This window comes from Trichomonas vaginalis, chromosome IV (assembly GCF_026262505.1).
Source record: "Trichomonas vaginalis G3 chromosome IV, whole genome shotgun sequence".
In the NCBI taxonomy this organism is placed as follows: domain Eukaryota; phylum Parabasalia; order Trichomonadida; family Trichomonadidae; genus Trichomonas; species Trichomonas vaginalis.
Window position 1 is genome coordinate 26,583,189 of NC_067206.1, and position 12,847 is coordinate 26,596,035.

Here is a 12,847-nt window from a genome sequence, read left to right on the forward strand (position 1 = left end):
TTAGATGTGAAAACTGCTTTGACAATATTCGTTGACAAATACCATCCAACAAAACTGACATCTGACTGTGAAAGTTCTTTCAAATCAGACGATATTAAAAACTATCTGCGTTCAAAAAATGTAAACCAATATTTCATTGTCGACCAAAACCATTCTGCTCTTGGTGTCATTGACAGTTGTATAAAAATCTTAAGAGACTTAAACCAACCACAAGGTGGTGAAGCAAATGAAATGTCATATGACGACAAATATAGACATTTCTCCATGGCAAAGATGAGACAAGTTTTAAATATTTACAATAGCCGTAAAAAAAAAGGTTTGGGAAACCACTCCCCCGAAGAAATGAAAAACAACCCTGACTTAGAGAAAGACTATATATTTAATAGTTTAGTCAAAAGAGACAAACAAGAAAGAATGCCAGGCTTCAAACTTAAGAAAGGTGACAAAGTAAAAATAGAAATACCTAAACGCGACCCATATGAAAATACTATTGACTATGACAACAATGGGAACCCGACAGGTACTCACCTTCGTGTTCGTAAAAATAGAAGAAAGTATACAAGAGAATATTATGAAGTTTTAGGCAAACATGGCAAAATGTACAGACTGCAAGCAGAAGATAAAACTACTATTGTCAGACCTCGTTTCAAACTTGTCAAAGTTCAAGGTGGTATACTTTCAAAGACAGTTCCTAACAAATATAAGACAACTCCTGACGAATATGCTAAAGAAGTTGAAAATGACGACTAAGCAATTCTATACCATGCGTAAACTGTCATGTAAGGTGGCATGTAGTCTTTACTTTGTCCCGTTGTTTGTGTATACCCTGAAACGAAATGTGTATGGTTTCCTTCTCCCTGAGTGTCATCCCAGTAACAATTTATAGCAAACTTAACGTCGTCTTTAACATCATATCCTTTACCTTTTGTCATTCCTGACCAATCCCAATATCTATGCCTATGCCAACCTGCTTGAGATGTACTTAAATCTATGTAGTGACTGTGCGCAGGTAAGTTTTCACCTGAAATCGTTTTACTTCCACCTGTTTCCTTTGAAGAGTTTGCACAATACAAAAACCTGTCGACTATTTGTTCCCATGCACCAACACCAAACATTACTTGAGGACCTCTTGCTTCCATAGATGTATAAATAGAACCTACTGGGTTCATTAAATCAAACATATGAGATAATATAGGATTGTCTCTTTTGAACTTAAAATATAGTGTAACTATTTCTGGTTTCTTCTGGTTTGTGTCAGAATATTTTTTATAATATAATCTTATGTTTTCAGGGTAGGTAAAGTCTTGACTATAATATTTATTTCTGTCATCTTCATAATAGTATACTATTCTCGTTTTTTCTATTGCATTATATCTTTTATATCTATAAAAATCTAAATATAATGTTAGCTTTTGTTCATCTACATGTGGTGTTCTAACGTCATCTCCATAGTCATAATAGTATGGTGCTGGAGCTGGGTCAGGTAATGTCATATCTGCCATTTCATAAACTCTTAAATATTTCTTTTGTTCGTCTCCATATATGTTTAAGTAGCAGTTGTTGTCTAATGGAACTTTAACTTGTGTACCATCATTCTTTATATAGCTTACATACATTTCATTGTTATTTTTCGGAATGAGTTTATACCGTGTACCATTTTCTAAGGAATGTACAAACTGCCATCTAAAATATTTGTTTTCTTCATTGACAGAAAAGTCACCAACCATAGTCTCAATATTTTTTGTTCCAACTAAACTTTGGTATATTTCATTGACATATGTTTTATCTGCTTTCTTTTCAAGGCTAACGTTTAAGTCTGTTATTTCAGAAGATGTATGTGTATGTCCAACGGCACTTTTCCTGTTTAAGGTTTCTTGTAAGTTTGTAATATTTGCAATGGTATGTGTATGTCCAACGTCACTTTTCCTGTTTAAGGTTTCTTGTAAGTTTGTAATATTTGCAATGGTATGTGTATGTCCAACGGCACTTTTCCTGTTTAAGGTTTCTTGTAAGTTTGTAATATTTGCAATGGTATGTGTATGTCCAACGTCACTTTTCCTGTTTAAGGTTTCTTGTAAGTTTGTAATATTTGCAATGGTATGTGTATGTCCAACGGCACTTTTCCTGTTTAAGGTTTCTTGTAAGTTTGTAATATTTGCAATGGTATGTGTATGTCCAACGTCACTTTTCCTGTTTAAGGTTTCTTGTAAGTTTGTAATATTTGCAATGGTATGTGTATGTCCAACGGCACTTTTCCTGTTTAAGGTTTCTTGTAAGTTTGTAATATTTGCAATGGTATGTGTATGTCCAACGTCACTTTTCCTGTTTAAGGTTTCTTGTAAGTTTGTAATATTTGCAATGGTATGTGTATGAGTCTTTTTAGAATATTCTTTGTCAGCTCTTGTCACTTCACTTGACATTTTATTGTCAACATATGTTTTGTCCGCTAGTTCAGGATGAGTATGTTCTTTTGTTGCATATGTTGCATCTGCTCTGTCATGTTCTTCTTGAACTTTTTCAATGACATACTCTTTGTCAGCTTTGTTGTCAACATCTGCTTTCAAAAGAAGTTCTTTTATAGGTTTCTCGTTTAAAGTTCCTTTTGTTGGATTTACACAGACAGTATGGTTCTTATTGTCTTGAAACAGAAACTCGTCTGTCATTGGGTTTATCGTCAGTTTTAAGTTTCCTTCTTTCAATGACTCAGATATCTTAGAATAGTTTGAAAAGTTTGTTGTGTTCTTATTTAGAGCTTGCAAAATGAGTTGTCGGTTGTGTTTTATTTCTCTCATAGACGCTGTTTCATTTGACATTTTTATTCTAGATAAAATATGCTTTCAATAGAAAAAGAAAATTCTAGAGTTGCTACAACTAAACCATTAGATGAACTTTTTACGAATGTCGGTCAAAAGTTTGAGACAGAGACCGTAAAGCATGAAGGCTATCGTTTTGACTACCCGTTAAGATGGCTAAGAGACCCATCCGTCACAAAAGCTATTGGCTTTCGTAGAATGAAATTCATTTCAGAAGCCATACATGGTTTCCCATTTACGGTCGCTTTTGAAATTCGATACTATAACAAAGAGAAACGTACGTATGAGAAATTTGAACAGGGAAAACTTTTACAAGTTAGTTTGCTTGTAAACTTAGAAACAACTCTTCAAGCTTTTCAAGAAAAAATAAACGATATCTATCTCGAATATGCAAAACAGTACAACATTGACGAAGGAGAGTACCATCTCGATATTTTATATGACAGGAAAAATGCAACTGTTAAATTCAATAGAATAGAAGACCTTGGAGAAGACGTTTATATTTCTACAAAATATAACAACTTGGCATGGTATAGGTTTCTGAGGATGTTAAATCAGCCTGCAGAATATCCAGTACACCCGAACTTTTATGAAGTCGAAAACCCTAATGGAACATATGAAAATGTTTTCGACTCAGATGCTATTATCGTTCATGCTTCATTTTCTGGTGCACAAAACTCTTTTTTATGCTTGGCAAATGACTTTTACGAAAAACCTACAAAGCTATATGAACCACCAAGTGGAAGTATTTCAGACTTTCAAGTATGGTTTACAACAGATGGAAGAAAGAGAATAGTTCCATTATACCATGCGTTTTACTTAGAACTTAGTCTCATATACAACTACTATCGAACAGTAAAAATATAATTTTTAATACGGTTGAGGTGTTGGATTTGGTTGCCAACTAGACTGTGGTGCAGGTTCAGGCTGTTGTATAACAGGAGCTTGTTCTTCTGGTTCAGGGTCTTTAGGTATAATACCAACGAACTGACCTACTCTTTTACCAATATTTTTGACTCCGTTCCAAATTCCTCTTCCTACGGTTTTTATTCCATTCCATATACCTCTTCCAACATTTCGAAAGAAGTTTCCAATACTACTGAAGAAACCCATTTTACTATATGTAAAAATCTAATGTCCACCTAGTCTCTTACGTTTCCTTCTGAGTTCCATTGCATTCTTTAACTGGAGCTCATACATTCTATTTCTCCTCTGGTAGAAAACATATTCTGGGTCAACTCCTGTGTTCGCGTCATCTGCATAGAGTTGTTTATATCCCACTTCAGGGTTTGTATAAAACTCTTTCCATCTCATATTTGCATACCATGGTGGCAAACCTAACGCAGCGTCATTTGACATGGCAGTTTGCATTTGTACATCTGTTGGCACTTGACCATAGTTTGCCATTGCAGTTTGTATTCTAACTTCATTTGGAATATTCTCTGGGTTTGGTTGTCCAGGTTGCTGTGCATTCGCTAAGTTCTGTGCGTCCATTTAATATTAGATAAAAATATCTCTTACGAGTACATATACTGGACATTTGCAGGCATTGGTTCATCTTCATATTCTCTATATCTTTCTGCCACGTCAAATAAGTAAATGACACAATGGAAAAAACCTAAAACAAGTAGTCCTATTTCAAACCACATTTACTTACTAATAAAATTTCTTTGTTATGACACTTTCTCCAGTTTATAGGACCTCTCTCATATTCTATCTTGTCATATATAAACTCATAGTCATGTATGTCCTCTAACCATCTCATAACGGTTTCCAAACCACTTTTATCGGATGTAAAGTAAAAGCATGGATGGTTATGTAAAACGTCTAAAGTTTCTAAAGAGTCTCTCAAAGTCCAGTCTACTTGGTATTGAAAATCCCATGTGTTATAGAACGGCGGGTCTACTATAAAGAAAACATTTTCCTTGTTTTTATATTTTTCATACAACTCTGTCCAACGACATCTCACAAACTCTATACCCTCAGTATATTTTTCTATGTCCTCTTTGAAAACCTTTGTATAGTTAAGATATAAAACTTTTGACATAAGTGTTTCAATGTCATGAACTCTTATAGAACCACTATATAATAGTCTAGAAGATATACTATCCCAGTCAATATACTCTGCTTTTTTCAAAACCTCTCTGACAGTATTTTTCTTATCTAATGGTATACGTTCCATCTTACCTATAGGTATCTTTTCTTTTAACTCTTTCAATATTTTGTTAGTGTCTGGTATATGTTTGAGACGGTCCATATAGTTGTCGAAGTCATTGCATATAATCTTTGAGTCAGGAAATACAGTATGGCACAAATGAGATATATAGAAACTTCCACCGAACAAATCTACAAATGTTAGACCATTCGGTAGTTTCTTAAGTTCTCTCAATAGAATATCTTTACATCTACTCTTATTTCCAAAGAAGGGTAACGGTGGTTTTGTAAAATTCATTTTATATATATATAATAAAAATGTTTTTACCTGAAAAGTGACAGAAAAGTGACAAAACATGAAAACATATATATTTTGTGAAAAGCTCCTGGAAGACCCGTATATAAAAACCTCATTTTTTTACTAAACATCTTCGGGGCTAGAAGGGGCGCAGCCCCTGGAAGCCCCACTACCTTTTTTTTTTTTTTTTTTTTTTTTTTTTTTTCAGCAAATGTGTAATGCTCATTCATTCGAAGACACTTGAGGAGATAATATGTCAGAGAGCTTGGAACATCAATTAGCAACAATTGGCTTCTTTTCGTCGAATTCCTTGCATCTGAGACACATTGTCTGCGCAAGCACCTCTGAATGAAGGAAGCTTCGCAATCAAAATTTGATTGCACAACTTTGACTGGCAAGATGCTGTAAAGCGTTCTTGTGAGTCATATTCTTTACATCTGAGACACATTGTCTACGTAAGCACTTCTTATTTAAAGATGCTCTATTTTATTCAAAAAAAATTCTTTAAAATATTTAAATTTAACCTATTATCATATTCCTACATATATTTTCTGTTATATTCTTTCTTTATTGACACTTTTCGTGACGCCAGCCCTCTCAAATTTTCTCTCGTGACACCGTAAACTTCTCAAAAATAAACGGTCTCTATTCAAAATTGAATAGTTTACATCGTGACGCCTCGTGACGCCAACTTTGACCCCCATTCAATTAATTATTGAACTCAGTATGTATTTAATTGAATGATGTGATTCCAGAGTTACTATCATAGCAAGTTTTTAGCTATTTGATTATACATTATTCTCAGTAATGTGATTGATTTTACTTTTTGATTGTAAAGTGACTTTACAAAATTTTATCAGAACACGGATCTGAATTTCGAATATATTGGTGCTCATATCGATGATTATATTAAAAACGAAAATCTTTTTGATACATTTGAGATAGATAATATCGAAAGGATCATGAAATATTCACGTTTGACAACAGATCAGTACAATGCACTTCTCAAACATTCTCATTCAACTATTAACTCCAAAAAATTATATACTTGCACACGAAAAGCAAATGTTACTATCCAAAACTTCAAAGAGGCCATTTCAATTCTGAAATCTGTTAAAAATACATGAAATTCAAGATATTTGATGGCATTATTGATATGTTAAATCAAAATGATAATGAAATAAAGGAATCGAAAGAAAAAATTAAAAAACTTCAAGACGAATTAAAAGCATATCAGACCCAAACACAAAATCTCAATGATTCTAAAGAAAAAATTAAAAAACTTCAAGACGAATTAAAAGCATATCAGACCCAAACACAAAACCTCAATGATTCTAAAGAAAAAATTAAAAAACTTCAAGACGAATTAAAAGCATATCAGACCCAAATACAAAACCTCAATCATTCGAAAGAGATATTAATCAAAATCTCTGAGATTAAGAAATCTAATAACTTTGAAAGCGCTTACAAATTTCTTGACGAACTTTCTGCGGAAGGAAATCAGGAAATGATGTTAATTGCATGTAATGAAGGACTTTGGAAAATGACAACAAAAGATAATAACAATGTACTTCATGTTGCAAGCGAAAAAGGAAATCTTCGGCTTATCAAATTTCTCATCGAATGTAATTGCGATAAAGATACAAAAGATAAAGATGATACTACTCCACTCATTTATGCATCATTCTATGGATATCTTGAAGTTGTTAAATATCTTATCTCAGTTGGAGCTAATAAAGAAGCTAAGGATACTTGGAGACAAACTCCACTCATTTTAGCATCAGTTCAAGGTCATCTTGACGTTGTTAAATATCTTATCTCAGTTAGAGCTAATAAAGAAGCAACGAATTATTATGGATGGACTCCACTCATTTTTGCATCAGTTAAAGGTCATCTTGAAGTTGTTAAATATCTCATCTCAGTTGGAGCTAATAAAGAAGCAAAGGATAATGATGGAAAAACTGCACTGATGCTTGCATCAGCTAAAGGCTATCTTGAAAATGTTAAATATCTCAGATAATTATTAACAAATACTACAGCGCAAACTATAAAAAAATCACAGTTGATATAATAAAAAGTTATTTTTTTTTTGATTTTAATACATTTTACTTGCAAAATATCTATTATCTATATATCATAGTATATAAATAGAAAAAAATTAATTATGGAACCTCAAATTATTTCCCAATTTGTTATTAAAGGAGAAGAGTAGTATTGCAACACAAAAAAAAAAAAAAAAAAAAAAAAAAGGTAGTGGGGCTTCCAGGCGCGTTGCGCCCTCTAGCCCCGAAGATGTTTAGTATAAAACCGCTTTTTAACTTCACTTAAAATGCCACGTAAGCTACGTAAGAATATACGTAAGAGGAAGGGAGCATTGAAACATCCAAAAGTAAAACTGACACCACAACAACAGTTGCAACAACAAATGCTGAATGACCCCACTATGTTGCAACAAATGTCAAGCAATCCTATGCTTTTAAACCGAGTCATTGGTGCACAGAGTGGAGGTTTAAGAGCGGCACTTTTAGCGAAAATGGCAGGCTATGGTGGAGCTGCAGACGGAACAGCCTATAACCCTCAAAGTCAAATGAATTTGAGTTCACTCAAAAATCAAATAACAGATGTCAAAAAGTCAAACATAGACATACAGAAGCAAATAAGTGAAAACGAAAAGAAACTAGAATATGACAGACACACAAAGAAACTCAATGAGTTAAACGTAGAGAAAAAGAAGAAAGAAGAACAACTGAAAGAACTAAGTACAGAGCAATATGCGAAAAAAGTGTCAGAAAAAGCAGCAGAAGTAGCAAAAATGGAACAAGATGTCATAAATTTGAAAAACCATACTACTCAATATAAAGTACTGAAAGATGAAGAGATAAAACAAAAAGCCCTGAAGACATATATGGATAGCGATGAGTATAAAAAGGAAGTTGAAGCAAATGTAAAGGCAGAAAAACTTTTACAGTTGCAAAACCAAACCGTACAGTATGAAAACTTAGCACAAGAAAGTAAAAATAACGACGCAGCCATGCAAAAGGCAATGAAAAGCGCAGAATATATAAAAGCTAACAATGACTGGTTAGATGCCCAAGCCAACGCTAAAGCAGCCCAACTCATAGGGTCAATAAGGACAAAAATACAAGCGGATGAAGACAGTTCAAATGAAGCTTTAACGAATGCTGACTTTAAGAACGCCTTCGAAGCTCTTCATAGTAAGGTGAAACAAGTGAACGACTTCTCATCTGGAAAGAAACTGAAGTCTGAAGGTTTCGACAAAGAGTTAAAAGAAGTAGCACAAAATATGACGAAAATAACAGATGCAGCAACGAGACAGGCAGTTCAAAGTGCCTATGACGCCGTTAGAGCAACTGTTGTGAAAAGTCAAGAAAAAGAGTTACAACAGACCAAAACAGACCTAGTAAATGCTTTCTTAAAAACGAAAAGTCAGGTAGGACATTACGCTGCAGATGGAACATATGTGCCAGCTGGTGGAACTTATATACCACCAAACCCTCCAAGAGAAGCACCTGCACCAGGACTACCTAAAACATTTACATCGTCACATGGACATAGACACAGGCATGCACCAAAACCAACACAACAACCAACAGTTCAAAACCCTGCACAACAACCACCTCCACAACCAGCACAACAACCAACAGTTCAAAACCCTGCACAACAACCAACAGTTCAAAATCCAGCACAACCAACAGTTCAAAACCCTGCACAACAACAACCACAAACAGAGCAAGGACATAAAAGAAGTAGAGAACAAGGAAACCAAGAATTCTTAAAAATGCTTAAAGAAGAGTGTGGTTTCCCAGATACTCTTGACTTTAGTGACAGATATAAAGAAGCTATTAGAAAGTTCAAGGATGGAAATACTGACCCGAACCTATTTAGCTTTATGGCTCAGCACCAAAACGGATATAATCTCAAACCTGGAAAATACAAGCTCGCTAAGGGATATGATTTAATAGCATATCATCCAAATGACATGGATGAATTTACTCCGAGATATTTGATGTCAGAGCTAAATGACAATTCAACTTTCGTCATGAAACGCGTAAAAAATAGAGACGGAACGAAAGAACAAAAGCTTATGAATGCGGATGACGTAGATAGGGAAATTGTTGAAAACGGTCTCGGAATATATGAAATGCCAGCAGATGAGGTACAAGAAACTCCACAGGAAGAACTAGTTCAGATACAACCAGACATGGAAGAAATAGTTCAGCAACAACAGCTAGAAGAGCCTGAAGGAAACGAACAAGTCACTCCTTTGGAAACTAACTTCACAGAACTAGATGAAGATTTGGAACAGCCGAAAAATCTTGACCCTCAACAAGAGTATGCGGAGAATATGGAATATTTCCAAGAGTCTAAAAAAAATTCGGCTGACATAGTAGAAGAATATCGAAAAATGTTTGCCGACATACAAAAGACTCCAACATCAGATGAAAATATCCAGCATAGAATGGAAGAACTGAAAAAAAATGTACACAAATACAACAACCCTTTTTACTTACGAGCATTTAACGTTCAATCTTCGGATGAACTCGGTGAAAATAAAAGGTTAAATTTCAAGAAAACATATAGAAATGAAACATTGTTTAAAGTTCATTCAGAACCTAACCAAGATGGAAACAAACCTACTTTTGTTTCTGCAGACGATGGAACTACAATGAGATGGGGTCATAAAGCTAATCCAGATAGGTGGTTCATAAACTTACAACCACAATTCCAAGAAGTTGTAGACGCAATGGAAGTCAATGGTGAACGAGATATAGCTGGTATTTTAAGCGCGGCTTTAATGCCATTGAAAGATATGAAACATGCAGATATTTTGGACCAGTATGAAATGAACATGGCTGATGGAAATATAACACCTGACGTTCTAGAACATTTATCTCAAAGAACTACACAGAACCATAGAGATGGTATATTTGGTGAAGAGTTTAGAAAGAAAGTTAGGGAGGGAGAAGGAAGAGAACCTATTGTACATGACCTTGCAAACGAAAGTTTACAAAATGTCATAAAAACTTACTTTGCAGGCGATGAATCGAGAAGGGATGAATATTTAAGAAAACTCAAATGGACAGTACCAAATGAAATGTTAGTATTGAAAACATGTTCCTTGACAAAATAAAACCAACTACAGAAATAAACGACGCAAGACTGAAAGATTGGGTAAAAGCTTTCCCATTCACAAAAGATATTATTGGTAACATGGAAAGAAAACCAGAATGGCTACAAAAACATATATTTGGAAACGAGCTTATTCCATATGGACAAGCTCTGTTTGAAGAGCTTGAACCAGAAACTCAGGAAAGAGTCATGCAAACAATACGCAAAGACTCAAATACAGACTATGACAAACTCTTTCTAGGATATAGGTTACCTGAGATGGGCGACCAGAGCCAAAAGGCAAAAAGGACATGGGAAATTTGCAACATACTAGATGAACATAATGCAAAGATGCAACAACTTCAAGCAGAGGGCAATGAAGGAAAAAGAAGAGTTAAAAACTCAGTCAGGAAGAAAGTAAAGCTTGGTCGGAGTGGGTTCTATTATGACATATAAATCCAACTATTCTATATTTTTACTCATATGAAATGTACGCCGCTCAGAATATAACGCCAACAGTTTTGGATGCTATGAATGGAAATGTTTCCGAATGGTATATAACGAATGCGACAATGCCATTAGAAGGTCAGAAAATAGTTCCTGGAACTTACGAATATACAACTGCTGTTTCTTATGGAAACGTAGGTGAGTTTGGAGAAGGTTCTTCAACAAACAGTAGATATTGCTTGCGACAGGTTTCATATTATTTCTATTGACAACTCTTTCTTATACGTGGAACAAGACATTGAAATAAAACCTTCTGCCAAGTTGTCTGACAAGAAAGGTTGCAATGGAATTTTCTATGTCGGATACCAATATGCTCCAGAAGTTTTCATGGGATATAAGATATATTCTAACTCTGACTTAGTTCAAACAGTAACATGGGCAAACTATGAATGGTTCGCTTTGAGAAACTCAGTACAACCACAAGCTAGAGAACAAACAGACCAGTATGCAACTATTGAGAAAATAAGAAGACTTGACCCTAACGTTCCAGGAGTTTATGTTGACCTTTCTGGACAAACTGCAGCAGCAGTAACCAAAGTAAAACTGAAACTTAGAGTTCCTTTGTCATCTTTCCTCATCTTCAGGTTTTTAAGATACTTGCCAAACTGGGCAGGAAAAATTTCTATCGAACTTACTCCAAGCAAAAATAACTTAGTCATTGCACCAACACAAGACCCATTCACTCTTACAGAAGTAGTGGGAACAAATAAAATGTCATTCGCCGACTTTTGCAAAAACAAAGTTGACTTAGACTTTGGTTTCTCAAACCTCAACACTGAAGTAAACTATTATTTCAATGCTGCTGGAGATGCTTGGGACCCAGTTAAGTTCACATGCGAAAAGTTTGAATGCAAGAGAATAGAAAGCAGACTTGCAGTCTATATGTTGGACCCAGATATTTCAAATGCTTTAGCTGCCAAATATATTGCAGTTCCACTTATGTTCCCTATACACCAAATATCTGTCAAAGACTTTGCAGGTGAAGTTGGAAACCAAAGTGCTGACCCAGGTGCAAGAACAGATATTGCTTTAACAACTGCAATGAAACATGCAGATACTATGTTTGTACTGTTCAGACGAACTATAAATGACTATTCTTGCTTCTACAACCCTGGTATTAAATACCATATAAACATAGATGGCAAATACTATCCAAGAGAAGAATATTCTACAGTTGAGGATATGAGGTCATACAACTTGACATTAGATGCTATGAACTTTAACAACAACTTCACAACAACCATTAACCCTGAAATGCAAAGTTCTATTATGCCATATGTGAAAGTATGGACTCATACAGGAGGTCAAAAAACTCAATATACAAATGGAGACCGTTCAAACTTTTGGCTTGGCATTCCATTTGCTGACTCAGAAGACTTTATGGGTGGTATTTCAACTGTTGGTACAGTTCAAATACAATATACTGGTGACAGAGACGGTCCAGATGAACTGAGAGCAAAGAAGTTTACAAAACCAATAGCACTTTTCACAGAAGATGCTCTTTTGAAGATTCGTTCGATGAAACCTGCTGGGGCTCCTCAGATTGGCATAACGACAGCTTCCATCGAGCAGATTTTGGCAGCAGGTCAGTAAGTTGTTCTTTGACACTTTTCTCACCATCGTAAATAGTTATGACACCTGTTTTGACATAATATTGTATTATAAACTTACCTTTAGAAATATCTGTAAGTTTTGTTGTTATATTTTTGTCTGCTTCAAGAACTTTCACCATTTCAGTTATACCAACTTTCTTTGCTTTATGAAAATATTTAGGTTCAGCAAAGACTGCTATTCTATAACATTTTCCATTGTTTGTGTAAAGAACTATTCTGTCAATGTATTTGTATTGTTTGTGAGTATAAACTTTGTTCTGCTTCAATTCAAAGAGATACTCGAATACGTCCATCTTTTTATTCTAAGTAAAATGTCATTTCCGAAAAATAGA

At 34.7% G+C, this 12,847-nt stretch overlaps 8 protein-coding genes across 8 annotated transcripts, besides 5 other annotated features; 6 read left to right on the forward strand and 2 right to left on the reverse strand.

The window, feature by feature from the left end:
* Positions 1 to 5,469: part of a mobile genetic element that runs on past the window's edge.
* On the reverse strand, positions 747 to 2,813 carry TVAGG3_0173460 (phage tail repeat-like family; the record flags this gene model as incomplete). Its single annotated transcript, XM_001312445.2, has 1 exon — positions 747 to 2,813. One exon carries the CDS (start codon positions 2,811 to 2,813, stop codon positions 747 to 749), a length of 2,067 nt encoding a protein of 688 aa, XP_001312446.2.
* On the forward strand, positions 2,832 to 3,680 carry TVAGG3_0173470 (uncharacterized protein; the record flags this gene model as incomplete). The annotated part of the gene is made up of 1 exon (XM_051225392.1): positions 2,832 to 3,680. One exon carries the CDS (start codon positions 2,832 to 2,834, stop codon positions 3,678 to 3,680), a length of 849 nt encoding a protein of 282 aa, XP_051110378.1.
* TVAGG3_0173480 (phage tail repeat-like family) lies at positions 4,610 to 5,265 on the reverse strand (the record flags this gene model as incomplete). Its single annotated transcript, XM_051225393.1, has 1 exon — positions 4,610 to 5,265. A coding segment is annotated over one exon (656 nt), but the record flags the coding sequence as incomplete, so codon positions are not given.
* Positions 5,369 to 5,469: a terminal%2Cinverted (terminal inverted repeat of Maverick-3 transposon ID:TVAGG3_0173270).
* Positions 5,470 to 5,849: 380 nt separating this feature from the next.
* Positions 5,850 to 5,957: a mobile genetic element.
* Positions 5,850 to 5,957: a terminal%2Cinverted (terminal inverted repeat of MuDR-1/Phantom-1 transposon ID:TVAGG3_0173490).
* Positions 5,958 to 6,388: 431 nt separating this feature from the next.
* TVAGG3_0173500 (ankyrin repeat protein family) lies at positions 6,389 to 7,285 on the forward strand (the record flags this gene model as incomplete). The annotated part of the gene is made up of 1 exon (XM_001296248.1): positions 6,389 to 7,285. The coding sequence occupies one exon, from the start codon at positions 6,389 to 6,391 to the stop codon at positions 7,283 to 7,285; it is 897 nt and encodes a 298-aa protein (XP_001296249.1).
* Positions 7,286 to 7,594: 309 nt separating this feature from the next.
* On the forward strand, positions 7,595 to 8,346 carry TVAGG3_0173510 (protein of unknown function, DUF4106 family; the record flags this gene model as incomplete). The annotated part of the gene is made up of 1 exon (XM_051225394.1): positions 7,595 to 8,346. A coding segment is annotated over one exon (752 nt), but the record flags the coding sequence as incomplete, so codon positions are not given.
* A 223-nt stretch (positions 8,347 to 8,569) lies between these two features.
* TVAGG3_0173520 (protein of unknown function, DUF4106 family) lies at positions 8,570 to 9,563 on the forward strand (the record flags this gene model as incomplete). Its single annotated transcript, XM_051225395.1, has 1 exon — positions 8,570 to 9,563. A coding segment is annotated over one exon (994 nt), but the record flags the coding sequence as incomplete, so codon positions are not given.
* A 1,111-nt stretch (positions 9,564 to 10,674) lies between these two features.
* Positions 10,675 to 10,851, forward strand: TVAGG3_0173530 (protein of unknown function, DUF4106 family; the record flags this gene model as incomplete). The annotated part of the gene is made up of 1 exon (XM_051225396.1): positions 10,675 to 10,851. The coding sequence occupies one exon, from the start codon at positions 10,675 to 10,677 to the stop codon at positions 10,849 to 10,851; it is 177 nt and encodes a 58-aa protein (XP_051110382.1).
* Positions 10,852 to 10,937: 86 nt separating this feature from the next.
* Positions 10,938 to 12,847: part of a mobile genetic element that runs on past the window's edge.
* On the forward strand, positions 11,230 to 12,089 carry TVAGG3_0173550 (protein of unknown function, DUF4106 family; the record flags this gene model as incomplete). The annotated part of the gene is made up of 1 exon (XM_051225397.1): positions 11,230 to 12,089. A coding segment is annotated over one exon (860 nt), but the record flags the coding sequence as incomplete, so codon positions are not given.